At 45.3% G+C, this 25,878-nt stretch overlaps 1 protein-coding gene across 1 annotated transcript in view; it reads right to left on the bottom strand.

Moving 5' to 3' along the window:
• Positions 1–21,681, bottom strand: part of LOC148048561 (astrotactin-2-like) — a 74,979-nt gene extending 53,298 nt beyond the window's left edge. Inside the window, exon 1 of the mRNA XM_087707613.1 lies at positions 21,070–21,681. Within this exon, the coding sequence (XP_087563739.1) occupies positions 21,070–21,634 (565 nt within the window). The 5' untranslated portion in view covers positions 21,635–21,681. The remainder of the gene's footprint in view (positions 1–21,069) is intronic.
• Between the last annotated feature and the right edge of the window lie 4,197 nt (positions 21,682–25,878).

Genomic DNA, 25,878 nt, shown 5'->3' with positions numbered 1-25,878 from the left:
ACACAATGAGAATATATCTGTTGAATATAACTCCTCATTGGCAACAGGAAGAGCATCTGGCCAGTAACAACTCAGCTCTATTTAGTTGCCCGGACTCCATCCCGCAACTGATTATGGGGTCATTTAAAGAAGAAGGCGATATATCTCCCAGCTAAGCAAGCTTGGTACATCCATAGGATGATTAAATGAATCCTTTTCCAAATAATTTTCTGTTGTGGCCCAGCAGGAGCCGTTGGAGCTGCAAACAGACTCCGATAGCGAGGGACCCTATGAGTTGGCTCTGGAAGATGTAGAGGACCCTGTACAGGGTTCCGACTTCCGAGCAGGGACCAGAGAGGCTGGTTGGCCACCAGGAGGTGCCTGAGGCATAGAGCAGCAGTGAAAGCCTAAGGGAGTTTGTCCCTGACGTCAGGCCCTGGAGCAGTGGGGAGGAGCTAAGGGAGTTGGTCCTGGATGCCAGGAAAAGATGGGCAGATAAGCGCCGACAGCAACTATGGAGATATAGAAGATAACTGGGGCCAGGTGGTTGTGATTAGGCTCCTCCCAAGAGAGTATATAAGAAGAGACTTTGGGAGGAGGCTGTTTGCAGGACTCAACTATTATACTAAAGCTGGAGAAGCTCTGGTGTGTATTTCTTATTTGTGGAAGTCTGGGTTGCTGCCAAAGTCTTGTCGGTGTGTTAATTTACTGTGAATAAATTGTCTAGCAATAATTTGTGTCAGTGTGACTCACCGTACAGAGGGGGGGGTGTCAGAACAATTTTCATCCCTTCTTTTGAAAAAGGCAATCCATTGGTATACGTTTGGCTTCCGGTCAATTTATCAGCAGGGATGGAAAGCTAGCAGAGCAAATGGTTTCCTCCCATTTTCTTAAACTTTGCAAACTGTTTTGTCCTTTTAGGCCTTTGGGTTGCTTTAACAAGCAGGAGTAGGAGTGTATGGATGGGTTGACCTTGAGACCTTCTCAGTAATGGAGGTTGCCTTCAGAAGTTGTGGGAGCTTCATCCCTAGAAGCTTTCAAGCAGAGACTGGACTGCTATTTGTCAGAAAGGGTGTAGGGTCTCCTGCTTGGGAGGGGATGGACTAGATGACCTACAAGGTCCCTTCCAACTCTTGTTAATTTGTTAAAGATCCTAGGGGCTTCAGGAGGGTCACATAGCTATCCATAATTGTAGATATTTCTTTTCTTTTCCCCAGAAGATCTGATTTGGGAGAATTGAAACCTCTGTCCAGGATGCTACAGGGTCTCCTGTTTGAACAGAGGGTTAGACTAGAAGACTTCCAAGGTCCCTTCCAGCTCCATTCTGGTTGGTTGGTTGGTTGGTTGGTTGGTTGGTTGGTTGGTTGGTTGGTTGGTTGATTGATTCAACCTAGAACTAAGGAGAAATGTTCTGGCAGGGAGAGCAATCAACCCATGGAACAGAAGTTGCCTTCAGAAGTTGTGGGAGCTTCATCCCTGAAAGCTTTCAAGAAGAGACTGGACCGCCATCTGTCAGAAATGATGTAGTGTTTCCTGCTTGGGCAGCGGATTGGACTAGATGACCTACAAGGTCCCTTACAGCTCCATTCTGATTGATTGATTCAACCTAGAACTAAGGAGGAATTTCCTGACAGTGAGAACAATCCACCCATGGAACAGAAGTTGCCTTCAGAAGTTGTGGGAGCTTCATCCCTGGAAGCTTTCAAGAAGAGACTGGACTGTCATCGGTCAGAAATGGCACAGGGTCTCCTGCTTGGGCAGGATGACCTACAAGGTCCCTTCCAACTCTGTTATTCTATTCCATTCTAACATAAAAAAAGAAAATCCAATACAGACAGTCCTCAATTTACAGCATCGATTAGGCCTAAAATTTACATTGCGAAGCGAAACATGAGTGAGTTTTGCCCCGTTTTATGACCTTCCTTCCCTCGGTGGTTAAGTGAATCACTGCAGTGGCTAAGCTAGTGACCTGGTTGTTAAGCAAATCTGACTTCCCCCTTGGCTTGTCACAAAATGGGATCACATGAGCCACACTGCAACCGTTATAAGTACGAGTCAATTGCCAAGCTTCTGAATTTTTAATCAGGGACTCTGGGAACGATACAGCAGCCCTCTATGCGAAAAAATAGTATAAATAATAATAATTGTAACTTTTTTTCACTGCTATTATAACTTGCACATTATCTGTATCTAGTCTCGTGTTTACCGACCCACTTTACGACTCCTTAGCTGGTAAAACGATTCTGACCATTTTTTTTAATATAAAAATATATATATTTTCAAAACAAACATACAAATCCTCCTCTTTTACATACAGTAGAAAGTGTATCAGTTGGTTACAAAAGGCTTTTGTGCATCTCTTCCACTGTCATCAAATATAATTCATATTAATTCTAATATTTTAACTCAGATATTTATTATATTACCATCATAATACCTCCACTTTTGTTTGACTATCATTATTTAAACGGATTCTGATCTTTTTTTTAATGTAGGGTTGTTCTTATTTGATTCGGTTTTCCTGGAATGTGGCTGAATTTGGTTTATGCTGCCTGTAAAATTAGGCAGGCTTTGATGGACCGCCGACAACCTACCGCCGATTGTTAAATTTTATCTTGTTTTGTCTTTTTGTTTTAATATTTTAACGTGTCTTTATTTGCGATTCTGGTCAGGGGCCACGATAAACATATTCATTCATTCAAGTAGCTGTCTATTTATTTCCAGTTAATAAAGAAGGAAGGGAGGGAGGGAGTACGGAAGGAAGGAAGGACATAAGGTCAGAAGAAAGGAAGGGAGGGAGGGAGAGAGAGAGTAGGGAAGGAAGGGAGGAAGGGAAGGAAGGAGATGAAAAGGAATGGATGGAAGAATGAAGATGAGTAGAAAAGGAAGGCAAGAAGGGAGGGAAGAAAAGAGGGAGGGAAGAAAAGAGGGAGGGAAGAAGGAAGGAAGGAGATGAGAAGAAGAGGAACAGAGGGAGGAATGAAGGAGATGAGTAGAAGAGGAAGGGAAGGAGCGAAGGAAGAAAGGAGGGAGGGAAGAAGGAAGGAAGGAAGGAAAAAAGAGGAAGGGAGGGAGGATGAAGGAGATGAGAAGAGGGAAGGAAAGAAGGAAGGAAAAGGAATGAAGGGGGAGAGGGAGGAAGGAAGGAAGAAAGGAAGGAAGGAAGGAAAGAAAGAAAGAAGGGGAAAGACTAGAAACTTAACGAAGAGGAAATAATAAAAACAGGCTTAGCATAACAGAGTTGTTAGTGCGCAGTAAGAACTGATGCCTCTTACTCAGACACAGAAAAACAAGTGTTGCAAAGACACTTTTTAAAATAAAAACTCCCCTACCTCCCCAAGGTGACAGACAGGCTAAATAAGTTTAGCTGAAGGACGGACGAGGACAGGAGGATTTGTCGATGCATCTTATTATCACTTTCATACGCCTTGTGGGAGGAAAGTCAAGCAGGCTTCCAGCTTGCCAGAACAAGCAGAATATGCTGCCGCTTGATCAAAACTGTTTGCAGAAATGAGAGCGTAGCTGGAGGGGCTTTGGATGGTAAAAAACACGGCATTAAAACGGGTTTGGCAGGTTTCAAAGGGTTAATATTTCCAGGCTGATTATCCCTAGCAAGAATGTAAGAAAGGGGGGGGGGCAAAACAACAGAAAGAAAAGTCAAAGAGGAGACAGGATTTCTTCCTGGGACCCACTGGACACTTGGACAATATACACTGGGGAATTTCAGACGTCCGGGCACTCAATCAACGGAGGTTTTTTAAAAAGAGACTGGACGGTCACTTGTCTGAGATGTTACAGGTTCTCCTGCTTGAGCAGAGGGCTGGACTAGAAGACCTCCAAGGTCCCTTCAGCTCTATTCTATTCTATGCCATTCCACTCCACGCCACTCTCTACATTCTATATTCTATTCTATTCTAATTCTTTTTTATTCTATATTCTCTACTCTACTTTCTATTCTATTCCATTCCACTCCACTCCACTCTACAATCTATATTCTATTCTAATTCTACTTTATTCTATATACTCTACTCTACCCTACCCTACCCTACTCTACTCTACTTTCTATTCTATTCTATTCCAGTCCACTCCACTCTACATTCTATATTCTATTCTAATTCTACTTTATTCTATATACTCTACTCTACTCTACCCTACCCTACTCTACTCTACTCTACTTTCTATTCTATTCCAGTCCACTCCACTCCACTCTACATTCTATATTCTATTCTAATTCTATTTTATTCTATATTCTCTACTCTACTTTCTATTCTATTCCATTCCATTCCACTCCACTCTACACTCTACAATCTATGTTCTATTCAAATTCTATTTTATTCTATATTCTCTACTCTACTCTATTCTACTCTACTTTCTATTCTATTTTATTCCACTCCATTCCACTCTACATTCTATATTCTATTCTAATTCTAATTCTATTTTATTCTATATTCTATTCTATTCTATTCTAATTCTGTTCTATATTTTCTACTCTATTCTACATTCTATTCTATTCTATTCTATTCCACTCCACTCCACTCCACTCCACTCTACATTCTATATTCTATTCTAATTCTATTTTATTCTATATTCTATTCTCTACTCTACTTTACTCTACTCTATATTCTACTCTGTTCTACACTCTACTCTACTCTACTCTACTCTACTCTACTCTACTCTACTCTACTCTACTCTTCACTCCACTCCACTCCACTCCACTCCACTCCATTCTATTAGGTCAATGGTTGGGAGAACCCAAGGGTCTTCTCCATGCCAGATGCTTTGATGGGTCATGAACCAACCAGTGGCACGAAACTAGGGGTGGCATGAAAATTAAATCTAGCACAAAGAGACTCGCCAAACCCTTTCCCTCCACTGAGAGGTGGGGCAGGAGAAAGCGATTCGTGTCAAAGTAGGAGAAAGAAAGGGCAACATATTTCCATTAAAAGCAAAAAGCAAAAACCCACATAGAATGGCATTACATGTTCCATTAAAATGCCAAAAGGAGAAGGAGAAGAAGAAATAATAAGAGGAGGAGAAGGGGAAGGAGGAGAAATAGAAGGAGGAGAAGGAGAAGGAGAAGGAGAAGGAGAAGGAGAAGGAGAAGGAGAAGGAGAAGGAGAAGGAGAAGAAGGAGAAGAAGAAGAAGAAGAAGAAGAAGAAGAAGAAGAAGAAGAAGAAGAAGAAGAAGAAGAAGAAGAAGAAGAAGAAGAAGAAGAAGAAATAATAATACCCATAGAATGGCAGCCTTGATGACCCATGTTGGTAACCTCCCCTGGCTGCCAAAAAGTCTGTGCTAGAAGGGGGTGAGATAAATTTTAGGGTCATGTGAATAGGAGCCACCCCAATGACTCCTTAAGTGGGTCTTCACAGTTGCGCGCTGGCTTCTGCCGTACACGACAAAAGCTCTTCAAAAGGAAGCAACATCTGAGCAACAAGACGTAACACTTGAATTGCCGGCAAACAGCGATTCCCTTTCAGGCTTGACAGCTGACAGCCACCCAGCTAACAATTGCAGATTGTGTTGGAAACGGGGCTCTGGAGTAGCAAAAGGTTTCTAAATAAAATAATATATATATATATATATATATATATATATATATATATATATATATATATATATATATATATATATATATATATATATATTATATATATATATATATATATATATATATATTAAAAAGGCTTCTGCGATGTGCCAACTCGCTTTCCTTCCTTCCAGGCGCCGCGGGAATCGAACCAATGCCATCTAGGGTGGAAATCTCTCTCTGGCTTCGGGGACAGGCAAGGGGGAGCCCCTCGAGGGACTCTTTGTTTCCTGCCCTGTCTGTCACTTGGGAAAAAAGGGAAACAGCACCACCCAGAAATCTTTTTCTGGGCCAAGGCCCTTCCGTGATGCTGGGAGGGCAGAGGGTCTTGGCAAGGTGCCAGCCGGAGACGGGGAAAGAATCGTGAAGGGGGCATGGAAGCAGGCAAGCTGGAAGAGATTGGGCATCTCCCTACATCCCACATCAAGGATGCCTGCTGAATTCCAGAATGAGATTTATATATTCATCATATCCTTCCTTCCTTCTTTCCCATCTCCTCCTCCTTTCCTTCCTTCCTCCCACCTTCCTTCATTTCTTCTTCCTGCTTTTTCCTTCCTTTCTTTCCTCTTCCTCCTCTTTTCCTTTCTTCCTCCCTCCCTCCTTTTCCTCTCCCTTCCTTCCTTCCTTCCTTTCCTTCTCCTCCTCTTTACCTCCCTCCCTCCCACCTTCTTTCCTACCTTCTCCATCTCCTCCTTTCCCTCTTCCCTTTTCTTCCTTCCTTACCATCTCCTCCTCTTTTCCTTCCTTCCTTCCTTTCCTCCTCCTTTCCTTCTTTTCTTCCTCCACCTCTTCCTTTTTTTCCTTCCTTCGTCCCTCCTTTCCCTTCCTTTCCTCTCCCTTCCTTACTTACCATCTCCTCCTCTTTTCCTTCCTTCCTTTCCTCCTCCTCCTCTTTTCCTTTCTTCCTCCCTCCCTCCTTTTCCTCTCCCTTCCTTCCTTTCTTTCCTCCTCCTCCTCTTTACCTCCCTCCCTCCCACCTTCTTTCCTACCTTCTCCATCTCCTCCTTTCCCGCTTCCTCCTCCTTTTCCTTCCTTCCCTACCATCTCTTCCTCTTCTCCTTCCTTCCTTTCCTCCTCCTTTCCTTCTTTTCTTCCTCCTCCTCTTTTCCTTTTTCCCCTTCCTGCGTCCCTCCTTTTCCTTCCTTCCTTCCTTTCCTCCTCCTCCTCCTGTTTACCTTCCTTTCTCCCTCCCTCTCTCTCACCTTGCCTTCACCATCTCCTCCCTTCCCTCTTCCTCCTTCTCTTTTCCTTCCTTCCTTCCAGAAATTCTGACAGCATAGGTTCATGCATAATTGCAAGATGGCCAAGTGGAGTACATATCAATGAATGGCCTGCCTCTCCGCATACGATCATCCCGCCACTGACCTGTAATTCCCCTGCTCTCCCTGGCTTTCATTAAATCAGAGACAAATCATCACAGGGAAATTACTTTCCAGGGAGACTCACAGATGGAGAGCTGAGGCCAGCCGGAGCCTCCCCACAAAGGAGCAGCAGAGGACCCAGCAGGGCAAATGAAACATCAGCCACAAAAGAAAAGAACCACATCATATAGCAGTAGACTTATATACCGCTTCATAGGCCTTTCAGCCCTCTCTAAGCGGTTTACAGAGAGTCAGCATATTGCCCCCAACAACAATCTGGGTCCTCATTTTACCCACCTCGGAAGGATGGAAGGCTGAGTCAACCCTGAGCCGGTGAGATTTGAACCGCTGACCTGCTGATCTAGCAGTAGCCTGCAGTGCTGCATTTTAACCACTGCGCCACCTTGGCTCTTCCAAGGTGCCCTGATCAACAGGCACTCAAAAGCTAAGTAAACACAGTCCATCCAATGGCACAAAACCCCACAAAAAGAAAGCTTCCTGGATTTTACACACACACAGACACAGACACAGACACAGACACACATACACTGATTTGGGAAGGAGTGAAGGAGATGGGCAGAGTTGAACTTTCAGACTTCTGCTAATGTAGCTGTAGAATAAAATAAATTGTTGACATGTTTGCTAGCTTGTTTACCTGAGAAAGCGAACAGCCGTACTTCTAAAATTCTTCTGTCAAGCAAGCAAATCTTTCCTTCCTTCCTTCCTTCCCTTTCATATCCTCCCTCCTTCTCTTCCTTGGCCTCCCTCGTCTTTTTTCCTTTCTCATCTTCCTTTCTTCCAGGCCTTTCTTTCTTCTCTTTTTTCTTTTTCATCTTTGTTCCTTCTTTCTCCCTCCCTTCTTATTTTTCCCTTTTAATCTTCCTTCTTCCCTCCCTCCCTCTTTTTCTCTCTCCTCCCTACCCTCTTCTTTTTTCTTATTCATCTTCATTCCTCCCTCCATCCCCCCTTCTCAGTTTTCCTTTTTCAACTTCCTTCCCTCCCTCCCTTGTTCCCTTCCTTTCTCCCTCCCTCGTTCCCTTTCCTCTCCTTCCTCCCTCCCATCCATCTGCTTCCTCTCATTCCCGTTTCCTTCCTTCCATCCCCTTCCTTTTCTCCTTCTCTTTTTTCTTTTTTTTCTTTTGCCCTTTTTCCCTTCTCCTTTCTTCTTCCCTCCCTTTCACCCTCCCTCCCCTTCCTCCCTTCTCATTTTCCCTTTTTTGTCTTCCCTCCTTCCTCCCTTCCTCTCTTCCTCCCTCTCTTTCTTTCTCTTTCCCTTTCCTTTCCTAACCTCTCCTCTCCCCTTCCTTCCTCTCTCCCTTCCATCCTTCCTTCCTTCCTCTCGGGGTAACTCGGGAATCTCTTTTCTGACTTGTGCATAACCACTCCAACAATAAGACATCATTTGTCAGGCTAATTGGCACTTGTCTGCCTAATGAATGAAATACATAAAGCATCTCCCTTGCAGATGAAATACAGGAAGCTGCGGTCATCATTCACAAAATACTATCCACCGTCCTTTCGAGCATTCATCGATCAGAAGCTCAACATCCTCACAAATCACCCCGTAGCCTCCCCTCAAACACTAAACAGAGGTTTGGGCAATAATTAAAAACGGCCTTTGAAGCTCCCATTTGCTTCTTCCTTGCATCTACAAAATCAAAGTCCAGTTCAGTGGAACAAGGAAAGGACTAACATCAAGGTTTCCCTTGCACATACATGCTAGTCGTTCCCGACTCTAGGGGGCGGTGCTCCGCTCCGTTTCAAAGCTGAAGAGCCAGCGCTGTCCGAAGACGTCTCCCTGGTCATGGGCTGGCAGGACTCAACGTCGAAGGTGCACGGAACGCTGTTCCCTTCCCACCAAAGGTGGTTCCTGTTTTTTGCATTTTTTACCTGCTTTAGAACTGCTAGGTTGGCAGAAGCTGGGACAAGTCACGGGAGCTCACTCCGTTATGCGGCACCTAGGGATTCGAACCGCCGAACTGCTGACCTTTCTGATCAGCAAGCTCAGCGTTTTAGCCACTGAATCACCTGGTAGAGTTTGTAACCATCCATTAAATGGGACAATCACCAATAAAAAAAAATGGAATTTCCTGGCTGTAATTCTTACAAAATCTCACCCGTGGGTCGTATGGATATTCAACACAGGTAGTCCTCGACTTACAACAGTTCACCAAGATACAACGGGCACTGAAAAAATGTGACTTAGGACCATTCATCGCACTTAACCGCAGCACCAAAATTCGGACGCTGAGTGGCAACTGACTCGTATTTATGACGGTGGCAGTGTCCCGGGGGTAGGTGGGTCACATGAACCCCTTTTGTGACCTTCTGGCAAGCAAAGTCCAAGTCCGCTTAACGACCGCGTGACTCACTTAACAACGGCAGCGATTCACTGAAGAACCGCACCAAAGAAAGGGCATAAAATGGAACAAGACTCCCTTAACCACCGTCTAGTTTAAGCGACAGGCATCGGGGAGCTCCGCGACGGTCGTAAAGTCGAGGACTTCCTGTACAGAAAAAACTTTGGGGTTAGTAAGTCGTATGCCAAGACTCACCCCGCGCCCGCCAAATGATGCCAAGTCTTTTCCAGTTCTTCTCGTGCACACAATTTTTTATCTAAAATTCACGGAAGGCCATTAAGTTGTGCCCTGGGTTTTCGAGGCGACTCTGTGGGAAACTACGGCAGGAAATGAGGGGAAGATTTAGGAGCTGTTTGTTCAGCGATCAGCAGCCGATTTTGTTTAGCAATCCTGTCATAAGATGAGAGACTCCATCTGGGTGCAGTCTCTTAAATGTTTCCGTTTGGGGGGGGGAGAGGCCGGGGGGGGGGGATAAACAGTCAGCTGCAATAACACTGCAACCCTCTTGACAAGAGACTATCCTAGACAGTGGTGGGTTTCAAATTTTTTTAGAACCTCTTGTGTAGGTGTGGCCTGCTTTGTGGGAGTGGCTTGCTCACCATGTGACCAGGTGGGAGTGGCTTGCCACCATGTGACTGGGTGGGCATGGCCAACTTGTAAAATGTGGTGAAACTCACTTGCTTAGCAATCAAAATGTTGGCTCAGAAACTCTGGCATTTGAAGCACGCAAGTCTTAAAGATGTCAAGTTACAAGACCCTTGCACCCTTAATCCTTTAGGAAAAAAAAACCCAGGGGTGTTCAAACTTGACAGCTTTAAGACTTGTGGACTTCAACTCCCAGAATTCCTCCTCCAGTCATGTTGGCTCAGGAACTCTGGCCTTGAAGCAGGCAAGTCTTAAAGCTGTCAAGTTACAAGAGCCTTGCACCTTTAACCCTTTAGAAAAAAACCCCAGGCGTGTTCAAACTTGACAGCTTTAAGACTTGTGGACTTCAACTCCCAGAATTCCTCCTCTCACTCTTCATCTTGATGATGTGCGGATGGGAGGAGGAGGGAGGAAGCTGGAACCGGTTCTAAACATCACAGGAGATTTGTGGAACCTCTTCTATAGAAGAGCTTAGAACTGGCAGGAACCCAGCCCCTGATCCTAGAGCAAAAGGCGCCTCCCTTCCTTTCACCTTCAGTCCTTTAAAAAAGGGGGCCTAAGAAAGTCGAGGGAGGAATCCCGGCTGCCCTGCGGTGAGGAAGGAGAAGAGGAAGAGACGGACATTTCTATGCGAACCCTTTGTTCCAGCAAAGTCACCTGTCCAGCGGACGCCTGGAAGGTTACCCCTTCCCTTCCTTGGGTTCATTTGCCTCTTGCTTTCAGGCTCTCTCCTCAGCTGCACACACTGCCACTCTGTGGAGGAGGCCAGGGTCTGTGCCCAAGAAATGTGTGTTGGGTATACAAACCTTTTCTTTTTGCAAGAGGCAATGAACTGGAGAGGGGTGGGGAGGAAGAAAGAAAGAGAGAGAGAGAGGAAGGAAGGAAGGAAGGAAGGAAGGAAGGAAGGAAGGGAGGAAGAAGGAAAGAAAGAGAGAAAGAGAGAGAGAGAGAGAGGGAGGGAGGGAAGGGAAGGGAGAAAGAAAGAAAGAGAGAGAGAGAGAGAGGAAGGAAGGGAAGGGAGGAAGAAAGAAGGAAAGAGAGAGAGATGGGGGAAGGAAGGAAGGGAGGAAGGGAAGGGAGGAAGAAGGAAAGAGAGAGAGAGAGAGAGGGAGGGAGGGAGGGAGGGAAGGGAAGGGAGAAAGAAAGAAAGAAAGAGAGAGAGAGAGAGAGGAAGGAAGGGAAGGGAGGAAGAAAGAAAGAAGGAAAGAGAGAGATGGGGGAAGGAAGGAAGGGAGGAAGGGAAGGGAGGAAGAAAGAAAGAGAGAGAGAGAAGAAAGGAAGAAAAGGAAGGGAAGAGGGAAAGAAAAAGAGTTAGAGTGAGAAAAGGAGGGAAGAGGAAGAAAAGAAAGGAAGAAGGAAGGAAAAGAGGGAGGGAAAGTAGGAGTACGGGAGGGATGACAGAAGAGAGGGAGAGAAGCAGAGGAAGAGGAACGAAGGGGAGGAAGAAGGGAAGAGAGAGAGAAAGAAAGAAAGAAAGAAAAGGAGGAAGGGAAGGGAAGAAGGGAGAAAGAGAGCGAGAGAGAGAAAGGAAGGAAGGGAAGGGAAGGGAGAAAGAAAGAGTGAAAAAGCAAGGAAGGGAGAGAGGAAGGAAAGAAAGAAAAAGGAAGGAAGGAAGGCAGATAAAAGGGGAGGGAATAGAAAGGAAGGGAAGGAAGAAAGAGAGAAAGAGAAAGGGAGAGAGGGAAGGAGAGGAAAGGAAAGGAAGAAAACACAAGATGATCTTTCAATTGCAAAATACAGAAACCAAATAACAAACCAGGACAAAACAGCAACATGAAATTAACTTCTCCACTCCAGCTGATCCTGGATGGGGATGGGAATTGGATGGGGCACCACAAGGCAGGCTAGCCCGCAAGGCAACTATTGCGGCCAACTCACTCGCGTCCTGTTACCAAGGAAACTAGAGAGTCCTGCAAAAAGGATACGCCAAGATTTTCCTCAAATCGTGGCGCCTCAAAAGCTGCAAGGTCTTGCGGATGAAATAACTGCTAATAAAAGCAATTATTAGCTAAACAAGAAAAGGGAAATGTTATGCTTCGTTCCCAATGTGCTAAGAAGAAGCAGACTATCGTTTCCCGAGGCAGAGTATCAACAAACAGGCAGAAGATGTGTGGCAAGAAACATGAACAACTCAACAAAATATCCATGGATTTCACGTTGCAGACTTGTGTCCCAAATTGTCCTGACCAGTTATAAGCGAAACAAGTTATTTGGAGCCCGTCTTCTAGATCAAGAATTCGTCTACGCAGTAGCTCCCTAACTTGGCCTGAAAAAACAAACAAACTAGAGATGCTTCCTTGGTGGTCTTCTTCTTCTCCTCATCCAAGCAAAACAAAAGCCATCCTTAACTTCTGAGCGGGACCTTCAGGTGGAAATTCAAAGCTCCCGTAGTCTCCCAAATGAATCAGAATCTCAATATGATCATCGTATCTATCACCTTCTTCTTCATCACCTTCATCGTCATCGTTATCAAATACCATCTTCATTCTCATCACCTTCATGCTCATCGTCATCCTCATCCCCTTCATCATCATCTCCATCCCCTTCTTCATCATCTCCATCACCCCCATCATCACCTTCATCATTATCAACCATCATCTTCATTCTCATCACTATCACTACTCCATCTCCTTCATCCTCATCCTCAACTCCATCACCTTCATCATCATCTCCATCATCATCCCCTTCATCATTATCAACCATCACCTTCCTTCATTCTCATCCCCATTTCATCTCCTTCATCCTCATCCCCATTTCCATCACCTTAATCGTCATCTCACTCTCTTTCTCCCTTCTCTTCCCTTTCTCCTTTTGTTTCTTTCTTTCTCTCTCTCTTTCCTTAAATACATTCAACATCTGTCTTTAATTTCTCCAACCAGCACCTTTGTTTAGCTTGTGCTCTCTCCTTTCTTCTCCTTCTCCTCTTTTTTCTCCTCCTCCTCTTCTTCTCCTCCTTCCCCATATCTCCTCCTTCTCTTCCTTCTGCTCCCCATCTCTTCCCCCTCCCCTATATTTCTTCCTCCTTCTCTTTCTCCTCCTCCCATATTTCCTCCTCCCCCATATCTCTTTCTCCCCTGATATCTCCTTCTCTTCCTTCTCCTCCTCCTCTTCTTCTTCCTCCTTCTCCTCCCCACAAACTTCCTTCTCTTCATTTCTGCTCCTCCTTCTCCATATCTCTTCCTCCTCCGCCCCACATATTTCATCCTCCCCTATATCTCCTCCTTCATCTCCTCCTCCTCTTCTTCTTTCTCCTCCTCTCCCTCCCCTCCTTCTTCTCTTCCTCCTCTTCTTCCTCTTTGTCTTCCTCTTCTTCTCAACCTCCTTCTCCCTTCTCCTTTCTTTCTTCTTCTTCCTCCTCCTCCTTGCCATTGTAAAATAATTTACTTAGAGGTGGATGCAGTGGTCTCTTCTACAGTGGACATCCGTGCCTTTTGCTTTAACATCTCATCATACCTGCTTTCCTCATTCCTTTCTTATCTATGGAGCTGCTATGCATGTTCTCCTCCCACCAACACTGTGGTGGACATTACCTTCAAGTATTATTATTTTTTTCCCTACAATACAGTTTGAAGATTCAGTATCTACTTTCCCCACCAGGGTGATCCATAAAGGAGATGCACAACTGGATTCTTCCCTCACTAACTGTGTTGGGAAGCCTCTATTGCAGTGTTTCTCAACCTTGGCAACTTTAAGTCCTGTGGACTTCAACTCCCAGAATTCCCCAGCCAGCTGTGCTGGCTGGGGGATTCTGGGAGTTGGAAGTCCACAGGACTTAAAGTTGTCAAGGTTGAGAAACACTGCTCTATTGGTTTCCCACTCGATCTCCCAGTGCAAACTTTGATGCCACATTTCCAAAAGGTCCCTCCCTTTTAAAAAAATAAATAAAATAAAATAAAACCTCAATCCTAAACCTGGTTTGCTCTCGTTTCACCACAATTTCAACTGCTTAGTTGGCTTGCGATTTCATGAGCTGTCTCTGCCAGTATGTGCTTGCTCCGTTATATCTTATTATATTGCTGTTTTATGACTTTGCATTGTTTTATTTTTAATTACAAGGCCGTAATTGATTTGCACACTGCCCAGGGAAGCGTGGTACGTTGCTGATTGAGAAAGGCAAGATAGAAAGAAATGCATTCCTTTTTTTTTTCTCTGTGTGTGAAAACACAAAAATCCCTTTTTTAGAAGAGGAGGAGGAGGAAGAAGAAAAATAAAAATGAAAGAGAAGGAGGAGGAAGAGGAGGAGGAGGAGGAAAAAGGAAAAAGAAAGAAGGAGGAGGAGAAAAGAAAGAGAAGAACAAGAAGAAGATGAGGAGGAGGAAGAGGAGGAGGAGGAGAAGGAGAAAAGAAAGAGAAGAAGAAGAAGAAGAAGAAGAAGAAGAAGAAGAAGAAGAAGAAGAAGAAGAAGGGGAAGAAGAAGGGGAAGAAGAAGGGGAAGAAGAAGGGGAAGAAGAAGGGGAAGAAGAAGGGGAAGGGAAGGAAGAATAGAATCTTCTCCAGGATATTCAGACCTACAAAGTTATTTTGCACATGCCAAAAAGTCTCCTTCCAATTCTCCTTCCAATACAGATAGTCACTGACTTATGACCACAACGGAGGCCAACCATTACATTGCTAAGTGAGACATGTGTTGCATTTGCTAAGTGAGTTCTGTCCCCCCTCCCCCGTTATGCAATCACTGTGAATTACGGCAGTTGTTAAATTAGTCATGCGGCTGTTAAGTGAATCCCCCTTGCCTTTGCTTGTCGCAAAAGGTCACAAATGGGGATTGTGTGACACACACCCCCCTAAGACACTGCAACCCATCATAAACATGATTCGGTTGTCCAGCATCTGAATATATAAATCACGGGCCCACAGGGATGCTGAAACAGCCATAACTGTGGGAAAACGTCCCTAAGTCACTTTTCCCCCCAGTGCCCTTGTTAAGTATGAGAAACTGTTGTAAGCTGAGAACTATCTGTAACATCCAATATCCTGCTTAGCCTTCCTTATATCGCCTCTGCCCCCTCTAGAAAAATTCTGCACGGTTGTTGACCTTAATGCAATTTTGGGTTGCATAAACGGAGGCATAGAATCAAGATCACGTGAAGTGTTAGTATCGCTTTACAAAGCCTTAGGAAGGGCACATCTGGAATCCTGCAACCGATTCCGGTCGCCACGTTACAAAAAAAAAAAAAGATGTTGAGATTTTGGGCAAAGCGCAGAGAAGAGCAACTAAGAGGATCAAAGGCCTGGAGACTAAAACACAGGAAGAACGGCTGCAGGATTTGGGTTTGGCTAAAAGAAAAGAAGAAAGAGAAAAAGAAGAGAAAAGAAGAAGTAGGGGTGACCTAGTATTCCGGTATTTGAGGGGCTGCCACAAAGGGGAGGGGGCCAAGCTATTCTCCAAAGCTCCTGAAGGCAGGTTAAGAAACGACAAATGGAAACTAATCACAGACAGAAGCAACCTAGAATTAAGGAGAACCTTCCTAACGGTGAGAACAATGAACCAGTGGAACAGAAGTTGCCACCAGAAATCATGGCGCTTCATCACTGGAGGTTTTTAAGAAGCGAGTGGACCAGTGGTGGGTTTCAAAATTTTTTGGAACCTACTATGTGGGTGTGGCCTCCTTTGTGGGAGTGGCTTGCCAGCCATGTGACCTGGTGGGAGTGGCTTGCCGGCCATGTGTTCTCTCTCTCTCTCTCTCTCTCTCTCTCTCTCTCTCTCTCTCTCTCTCCTTCCTTTTGTCCCTCTGACCCTTTTTTCTTTTTTTCATCTCTCTCTCACTCTTTTTCTTTTTTTTTCTTTATTTCTTTCTTTATTTCTTCCTTTCTTTCTCTTTCTCTCTCTCTCTCTCTGTGTCAGTCTGTCTGTCTGTCTGTCTGTCTCTCTCTCTCTCTCTGTGGGTATGTAGCACTGGTGGGTTTCAAAAATGTTTGGAACCTCTTCTGTAGGTGTGGCCTGCTTTCCGGGTCCACTGGTGGAACCTCTTCTAACCGGTTCGGTAGATTTGACGAACCGGTTCTACCGAATAGGTGCGAACTGGTAAGAACCCACCTCTGGAGTGGACAGTCGCTCCTGCTTGAGCAGGGGGCTGGACTAGAAGACCTCCAGAGTCCCTTCCAGCTCTACTCTATTCGAATGGCCTGCACAATTCACAATCTTCTCTCTGACTATTTGAGTCCACCTCCTTGCAGTTTGCAAATATTTACACTCTGAATCTTCTCAATCAGTGCCATGCTTCCGAGCACTCCTGCCCATTGTGAGAAGGGCACAAAACAGGGATGCATTTCAGTGGAACCAGGCACCTAGACTAGAGTACAAAAGCTATTCTGTGCAGTGCCCAGCACGGCCATCAAAGATGATCTGTTGTAATCCTTGGCAGATTTACCCAGAGGACAAAAGGGTGGCCCAATCATAGATCAGCCCTTGACTGGCAAGGCATCTTACTTTCAGCTCAGGGTTCAAATATTCTCAAATATACAAATATTCTCCTCTATTGGTACTTTATTTCCTTATTCATGAATGTGGAGGAAGACGAACCAGTGAGAGAGACAATGGGCAAATCTTGTTGGATAGAATATAGAACTAGATAACTGACAAAAAACTCTGGGAAAGAAACTATAATTTCTTCATCATTCTCTGTGAATTTATAAACAATGGCAACCACTTATAAAGAAAACTTGTATAAAATGTTTGATAGGTGGCACTTAACCTCCGGCAAGACTAGCAATTTTTTTAAAAAAATATGTCCACCAAAGGCTGGAAAATGTACTGTATTTTTCAGAGTATAAGACGCACCAAGATTTTGAAGAGGCAAATAAAAAAAAAGTTTTTGCACTCTGCAGACTTTCCAAAAACAGCCCATTTTATGCAAAAACAGGGGCGTTTTTGTCAAAAAAAGGGGGCATGCATAGCCTTTAGGAGGCTTATAGAGTGATCCTAGGGGCTGGGGGCCAAAAATGAGCAAAAACGGCCTGTTTTTTTCACTCATTTTTGCCCTCCACAGCCCCCAGGAAGCCTCCTAAAGGCTATGCACGGCCATTTTTGCAAAGGGGGTGGAGTTTCAGGAGGCCAAAAAATGCTGTATTCAGTGTATAAGACGCACCCAGATTTTCACTCTCTTTTTTGAGGGAAAAAGATGCATCTTATACTCCGAAATATACGGTAATCAGAAACCAGGCACATATTATCACTTGTGGTGGACATGCCCAAAAGCCCTCCCCAAAAAAACAACCCCAAATTGAGCGAAAATGGATTTGTGGTTAGAAAAAAAAACATTAAGACAGCATATAGACTTTAAGCCAGAACTATTTTCGTTAGACATAATACCAGAAAAAAATATATGATAAAGGGAATGTCTATTTGATATTACGTGTTTTAATAGCAGCTAAGAATTATATTTGCACAACGTTGGGAAAGCGAGGAAACACCTACGGAAGAAGGTATAATTTTAAAAAATATTGTACTGGGCACAAATGGACAGAATAATACAGACGTTAAAGACGCAGAATATTGTCGAACTTGAGATTTGTTTGATCAACGGTTGGATAGCAAGGGTAGAAATTAGGAACTTAAGAAGTATTACTATATAAACAAATGGACTCACACAGTACACTGATCATTAAGCCCTTATTGAATGTAAATTATCTATCTATCTATCTATCTATCTATCTATCTATCTATCTATCTATCCATCTTTCTATCTATCTTTCTATCTATCTATCTATCTATCTATCTATCTATCTATCTTTCTCTTTCTATCTTTCTATCTTTCTATCTATCTATCTATCTATCTTTCTATCTTTCTATCTTTCTATCTTTCTATCTTTCTTTCTATCTATCTATCTATCTTTCTCTTTCTATCTTTCTATCTATCTATCTATCTATCTATCTTTCTATCTATCTATCATCTATCTATCTATCATCTACCTATCTATCCGATTGCTCCTGGGGAGGAAAGCTTTGACAAATCTAGACAGCATACTAAAAGTGCTTATAGTCAAGGCTATGGTTTCCCCAGTTGCAAGGGATGGCTGTGAAAGTTGGACCATAAGGAAGGCTGAGCACCAAAGAATGGAGGCCTTTGAACTCTGGTGCTGGAGAAGATTCCTGCAAGTCCCTTGGACTGCAAAGCCATCCAACCGGTCAGTCCTAGAGGAGATCAACCCTGACTGCTCTTTAGAAGGCCAGATCCTGGAGAGGAGGCTCAAAGACTTTGGCCACCTAATGAGAAGGAAGAAGGACTCCCTGGAGAAGAGCCTCATGCTGGGAAAGATGGAGGGCAAAAGAAGAAGGGGACGACAGAGAAGGAGGTGGCTGGATGGAGTCACCAAAGCAGTAGGCGTGGACTCCAGAGGATGGTCAAGGACAGGAGGGCCTGGAGGAATGTTGTCCTCTTTTTACTTGGAATTCTCATGAAATCTGGATGGCGATTATCCAACCTCTTCTATCCACGCTTTTCAATGCTGCTCGTGGCGTTTGCTCCCAAAATTCATGAGAGAGAGAGACATACATCTCTTTCGGCTATCCTCACAGGGAGAGGGAGCCCCCATATGATTAAATACTAGTGAAGGCAAGGGCGGGAAAAGATGGTTAATTTGCAGCCCAGCAGCATTAAAATACACCTTTAACAAAGAATTCCCCGGAGCCTTCTTAAGGCTTGGGAAGGACTCGGGAATGAGTTTGTCTATTTATTTTATTTTATGTTTAACTTTTGTGCATGTGCTTTCCCGAATCTCTAGGGCTCAGGATTGGGGGGTGGGGGGTGGCACAGAACAGATGCTTACTTTTTCAAATAGGGGAGCCCTCCCACAGCCTTCCTGAAAAGCACAACTATGGAAGAGGGAGAGAGAGGGAAGGAAGAATGATGCAGGGGAGAAGTGTGGGAATAGAATGGAAGGAGGAGGAGGAAGGGACAGCAGGAAAAGGGAGGGGAAGGACCCAGAAGATGCAGAATGGGGTCCAAAGGAGGGGAGAGAGAGGTTAAAAGAGATCAACAACGCCTCCGTCCACTCAAGCACCTTTTCAGCATCTTTTTCACGGTGCACAGGGCTCCACATTGCATCCAAGAGGTTTAAATTCTCACACCTGCCAAGCATCTAAGGGGGGAGGATTTAAAACACTCACCCCCTGACCACAACTGATGACGCTTCTTGGATGAGGAGCGAAACGCCTTCGTGTTCTTCTCCCACCCCAAAGGAGGAGGGGGGGAGAACCGGTTTTGCTTCAAGACAGACAACTCTAAGGTGGACGTTGGAGAATTTCCACAGATTAAAAAAAAGCCAAAACCGATGGGAGCCCCCCAGCCGCAGAGAAGAAGCAGTCAAAAGCAGGGGCTTTCAGAATTACATGGGTTAAGGGTTAAGCAAGCGTCTTGTGGGAAAGCAACCCCTGAATTTGCTTTTCCCCCCTCCCCAAAAAATCTAGCTTTTTTGGGGGGGCAAAGAGGTATCCAAAGACACATGCTGGGCTAAAGGAGCATCTTTTCTCCGGTTGTAAAGGGATGGGGGGGAGGCTCACAACGACCCCAGGAAACCAGAGACAGCTCCCTCTCCCACCCCACACACACAAACCCCAGAAACTGGGAGGGAGGGAGGGAGGGAGGGAGGGAGGGAGGGAGGGAGGGAGGAAGGAAGGAAGGAAGGAAGGAAGGAAGGAAGGAAGGAAGGAAGGAAGGAAGGGGATCACTACCACCCCAGGAAAGCAGGTATTAAACCACCACCACCCAAACACAGCCCAGGAGCAGAAGGGGAGGGGGAGAGCTGGAAGAAGGAAGGCAGAGGTTCACCACAACTCCAAGGAAGTAGACCCCCCCCCAAACACACACACACACATCCCAGGGGCAGAAGGGAAGGGGGGAGAGATGGGAGGAAGAGAGGGAGGGGTTCACTATGACTCCAATAAACTAGACACCCCTTAAAAAAAAAACCACACATCCTTAGGAGCAGAAAGTGGGGAGACAGTTGGAAGAAGGAAGGCAGGAGCTCAGGAAACCAGAAATAACCCCTTCCCCAAAATACACTCCAGGACCAGAAGGGGGGTGGATGGCACCAGGAGGAAGGAAGGAAGGGGGTCACTACGACACCCCCAGGAAACCAGAGATACCCCCCCAAACACAGCCCAGAGGCAGAAGGGGAAGGGGAGAGATGGGAGGAAGGAATGCAGGGGTTCACCACCACCCCCAGGAAACTAGACACCCCCCCAAAAAAAACACTCACCCCCCCCCAGGAGCAGAAAGTGGGGAGACACCTGCAAGAAGGAAGGCTGGACAACTCCCTCCCCAAAAACATACCTGCACACACTCCAGGACCAGAAAAGGAGGGGGGTGGAAGACAACGCTAAGAAGGAAGGCAAGGGGTCACTAGGACCCCAGGAAACCAGAGATACCCCCTCCCCAAAACACACAACCCAAGAGCAGAAGGAGAGGGGGGACCTGGAAGAAGGAAGGCAGGAGTTCACCACCACCCCAAGAAACTAGCCCCCCAATAAACACCCCCCAGGAGCAGAAAGTGGGGAGACACCTGCAAAAAGGAAGGTAGGACAACTTCCTCCCCACAAAAAAAACATACACTCTAGGACCAGAAGGGGTAGGTAGGTAGGTAGGTAGGTAGGTAGGTAGGTAGGTAGGTAGGTAGGTAGGTAGGTAGGAAGGAAGGAAGGAAGGAAGGAAGGAAGGAAGGAAGGAAGGAAGGAAGGAAGGAAGGAAGGAAGGGGGTCACGACGACCCCCAGGGAACCAGAGATACACCCTCCCCAAAAGACTCGAGGACCAGAAGGGGATGGAAGATACCGGGAGGAAGGGAGGTAGCGGCTCACTACGACCCCCCAAGAAACCAGAGACACCCCCTCCCCAAACACAGCCCAGAAGGAGAAGGGGAGGGGGAGAGACGGGAGAAAGGAAGGCAGAGGGTCACCACGACCCCCAGGAAACCAGAGTTACCCCCTCCCCAAAAGACTCCAGGACCAGAAGGGGATGGAAGATACCGGGCTCACTACGACCCCCCAGGAAACCAGAGAGACCCCCCTCCCCAAAACAGGACCAGAAGGGGGAGTGGAAGACACCGGGAGGCAGGGGGTCACCGCGACCCCCAGGAAACCAGCGACACCCCCCCAAAGACAGCCCGGAAAGGAAGGCAGGAAGCCCGCTCGACTCACCCAAAGTGAAGAAGGGCAGCTCCGTGTTATCCAGATCATCTTGCACCGCCACGCGCCCGGGCACTTCGCTCCGGACGAAGAGGAGCAAGCGGGAATCTCCTCCGCCAGCGGGAGGCAGCGAGCCCGGAGCAGCAGCGGCGGCAGCGGCGGCAGAAGACGGGAAGGCGCCCGATCCCCCCGCGGGGCCGCCTCCTCCTCCGCCGCCGCCGCCGCCGCCGCTCCTCCAGGCAAGGTCGCTTTCCCGCAGCACCGGCAAGGTGGAGACCGTCACTGTCTTCTCCCGGCAAGGGCTGGTCCCGGGCCGGCTGGCCCCGCGGCTGGGCGCTCCGCCGGCGGTCCCTCGGCTTCCTCCTCCTCCTCTTCCTCCTCCTCCTCCTCCTCCATCCCCGCCCGGCTCCGCTGGCACCGCCGCCACGGGGCCCGGTCCGCTGGCCAGCAGCAGGAGCAACGGCAGTAGGGAAGGCGCCGGAGAGGAGGAGGAAGAGGATGGAGAAGAGGAGGAAGAAGCGGCGGCGGCGGCGGGGAGGAAGAGGAGGAAGCGGCGGCGGCAGAGCGGGGCTGCCATGGCGCGGGGAGGCGGAGAAGCAGCCGCCGAGCCCCGGAGCAGCAGCGGCAGCAGCCGCAGCGAGGAGCCGCTAGGCAGAGCCGACCTCGCTCCGCCCCGTCCGCGGCTCAGGCTCCGCCTTGCCTGGGGAGGGGGAGAGAGAGAGAGGGAGTGAGGGAGAGACCCCGCGCTCGCGCCCTTCCCGCCCCCGCCCCCGAGAAGCGGGAGGGGTGGGGCTGCCGCGCGCTCCGGAGATGGATTGGTGGGATGGAGGTGATTTGTCAGTGGTTTCAAAAGAGAAGAGGTGGGTTGCGCGGAGAGCAGGTGCGCCCAAGAGACTCCAAGTGGGTCCAATTACACTTGGCCAATTAAGAATTCCTATTCTATTCCCTTCCAATTTCTACTCTACTCTACTCTATTCCATTCAATTTTCCATTCCATATTCTATTCCGTTCCGTTCCATTCCGTATTCTATTCTATTCTATTCCATATTATCTTCCCTTCCCTTCCATATTCTCTTCTACCCTACCCTACCCTATTCTATTCTATTCCCTTCCCTTCCATTCCATAGTCTCTTCTCTTCTCTTCTCTTCTCTTCTCTTCTCTTCTCTTCTCTTCTCTTCTCTTCTCTTCCCTTCCCTTCCCTTCCCTTACATATTCTATTCTATTCTACTCTACTCTATTCTAACTCATATTTGTATTTGTATTCTATTCTATTCCATTCCATTCCATTCCTTATTCTATTCTATTCCATTCTGTATTCTATTCTATTCCATATTCTCTTCTCTTCTACTCTATTCTATTCCATTCCCTTCCATTTCATATTCTCTTCTCTTCTCTTCTCTTCCCTTCCCTTCCATATTCTATTCTATTCTATTCTATTCCATTCCATTCCATTCCATTCCTTATTCTATTCTATTCTATACTCTCATATTTGTATTTGTATTCTATTCTATAATCTATTCTATTCTATTCCATTCTAACTCAGTTGTATTTGTATTCTATTCTACTCTACTCTACTCTACTCTACTCTATTCCATTCTAACTCATATTTGTATTTGTATTCTATTCTATTCTACTCTATTCTACTCCATTCTAACTCATATTTGTATTTGTATTCTATTCCATTCCTTATTCTATTTTACTCTATTCTCTCATATTTGTATTCTATTCTATTCTATTCTACTCTACTCTACTCTACTCTACTCCATTCTAACTCATATTTGTATTTGTATTCTATTCTATTCCATTCTGTTCTATTTCATTCCTTATTCTCTTCTCTTCTATCTCCCTAACCACCCTCCCTCTTTTTCCCTCTCGTCCCCCTTCCAACCCCTTTTCTCTTACTGCTGGGTTCCCCCTTTGGCAACACATTCCAGTTTGACAATTGACTTTGCAATCACAAATGGTGGAGATGTGCCTCAGGGCAAGATTTAGGATGAGTTACCATTATACCATTTTGTAGGCAGCTGAGTTTGTAATACAGGCGCCCTTTTCCAAAGGGGACGGAGCTGCTTCTGAACCCCCCACCCGGCTCTCCCTGGCCCACGCGTGAGACACCCAGCAGCCTCCGAGCAAAAAGCGTTTTCAGTTCAGTTACAAGCATTTGTGCATCACCACTTTCAATTGTGTATAAGGCCACAGATTATCCATCAAGCATACATAGATACATAATTACCATTGTACATCCTATTGTTCAGTTATAATTGATATTCTTTCGTTTTAAACAAATATTCTAGATATTCGATTCACACACAGACACACACATATCTATCTATCTATCTATCTATCTATCTATCTATCTATCTATGTCTGTGTGTGTGTTGTATTTGTGCTATAGATATTTATCTATCTATCTATCTATCTATCTATCTATATGTGTGTGTGTGTTGTATTTGTGCTATAGATATCTATATCTATCTATCTATCTATCTATCTATCTATCTATCTATCTATCTATCTATATGTGTGTGTGTATGTGTTGTATTTGTGCTATAGATATCTATATCTATCTATATATCTATATCTATATCTATATCTATATCTATATCTATATCTATATCTATATCTATATCTATATCTATATCTATATCTATATCTATATCTATATCTATATCTATATCTATATCTATATCTATCTATCTATCTATCTATCTATCTATCTATCTATCTATCTATCTATCTATCTATCTATATCAATATCCCATTACATCCTTATTTGTCTATTTAATAATAATATGTCTTTATAGAATCACCTATCTCATTATATTATTTTTGCAATATGAAAGAATTCTCCAACATTTTATATTCGTGCATCACTACTTTCAGTTGTATATAGAATCACAAATTATCCATCGAGTGTACATAGGTACATAGTTATCATTGTACATCATATGTTCAATTGTTATTCCTTCTTTTTAAACAAAATGTTCTAGATATTCGATTCATGTATATACCAAGATTCCATTACGTCATTGTTAGTCTATTTAATAATAATATGTCTTTATAGTATCCCCTATCTCCTATATCCCTTATTCTATTATTCTTATTCTATTATGCTATATGTAATGGATGAGGGTTTTATGTTTCATGTTTTGTTTGTATTTGTTCAAAAATTAAAACAAACTAAAAAGTATTTTCAGTTCAGCCATTTTGTGGCCCTTTTCAAAATATCAAGTGCCGGATAGGCAGAAAAAAACCCCTCTCCTGCTCCGGAGTTCAGATCCTGCTCTGATCGATAGTGGCTAAACAGCTGCTGAGACTTGATAGCCTGTTCAACGAGGGTGTGTGGTACAGACGAATGTTCGGGAGGGCATGAAATTGGCACTAACACACCCAGATCCACACACACCATTCAAAAGGGGAGCTGGGTTTGCAGGGCCCAGTAACAAGGAATCAAAACAGGCCTGGCACTGTCCAAGCAACTGGTTCCTCTGGCAGGTTTGAGTCCCAGGCCTTCTGCTTCCTTGATTTTCATCTCGTAATTTAGGAGGGTTCTTTTTCCAGCTAGCATTTCTACCGTCTGCAGGTATTGTAGGGAGGAGTTTTAGGGTTGCAACTTTTTCAAGAAGGAATGAAGCTGAAACCAAAAATAATGACTATTGTTAATTTCTTCTTCTTCTTCTTCTTCTTCTTCTTCTTCTTCTTCTTCTTCTTCTTCTTCTTCCTCTTCCTCTTCTTCTTCTTCTTCCTCTTCCTTCTTTCTTTTCTTCTTTTTCTCCACCTCCTCTTCTTCTTCTCCTCCTCCTCCTCTTCCTCCTCCTCCTCTTCTTCTTCTCCTTCTCCTTCCTCTTCTTCTTGCTTCTACCTCCTTTTTCCTTCTCCTCCTCCTCCTCCCCCCTTCCCTACCTTTCCTTCTAGCCCTGATGATGTTACCTACTTTGGTAATGAAACGTCCCCAAGAAAACCACCAAGGTCAGAGAGCACCAAGGACCCCACAGTCCTCCTCCTCTTCCTCCTCCCCCCCACAAACCCTATTTCCTCCTAGCATTGATGATGTTATCTAATTTGGTAATTAAATGTTTGCAAGAAGCCAACAACGAGAGCAGTAAAGACCCAACAGTCCTCCTACTCCTCTTCTTCCTCTTCCTCCTCTTCCTCCTTCTCCTATTCACACTCCTCCTCCTCCCACTGATGATGTTGTCTAGTTGGGTACTGAAATATCTGCAAGACAACAGCCAAGATGATGTTACCTACTTTGGTAATGAAACGTCCCCAAGAAAACCACCAAGATCAGAGAGCACCAAGGACCCCACAGTCTTCCTTCTCCTCCTCCTCCTCCTCCACCTCCTCCTCCTCCTCCTCCTCCTATTCCCACTCCTCCTCCTCCCACTGATGATGTTGTCTAGTTGGGTACTGAAACATCTGCAAGACAACAGCCAAGATGATGTTACCTACTTTGGTAATGAAACGTCCCCAAGAAAACCACCAAGATCAGAGAGCACCAAGGACCCCACAGTCTTCCTCCTCCTCCTCCTCCTCCTCCTATTCCCGCTCCTCCTCCTCCCACTGATGATGTTGTCTAGTTGGGTACTAAAACATCTGCAAGACAACAGCCAAGATCTTTGAACACCAAAGACCCTACAGTCTTCCTCCTCTTCACCTTATGGTCAACAGTTCCTTATCATCAGATTCTTATCACTTAAACCAAGGAGAAAAACCCAACTCTCTTATTACGTGTGCTTATCCCACAAGGTTCCTTTGAACATTAAAAAAAAGTAATATCTTCCCTTCTTCAAATCACGATCACTTATTTGTGTACGTCT

The sequence above is a fragment of the Thamnophis sirtalis genome, unplaced genomic scaffold, assembly GCF_051295495.1.
Source record: "Thamnophis sirtalis isolate CommonGarterSnake01/CBP01778 unplaced genomic scaffold, rThaSir2_p1.2 scaffold_2, whole genome shotgun sequence".
Classification (NCBI taxonomy): Eukaryota; Metazoa; Chordata; class Lepidosauria; order Squamata; family Natricidae; genus Thamnophis; species Thamnophis sirtalis.
The sequence above is the reverse complement of the archived record's forward strand: the minus strand, read 5'-3'. Positions and strand labels throughout refer to the sequence as shown.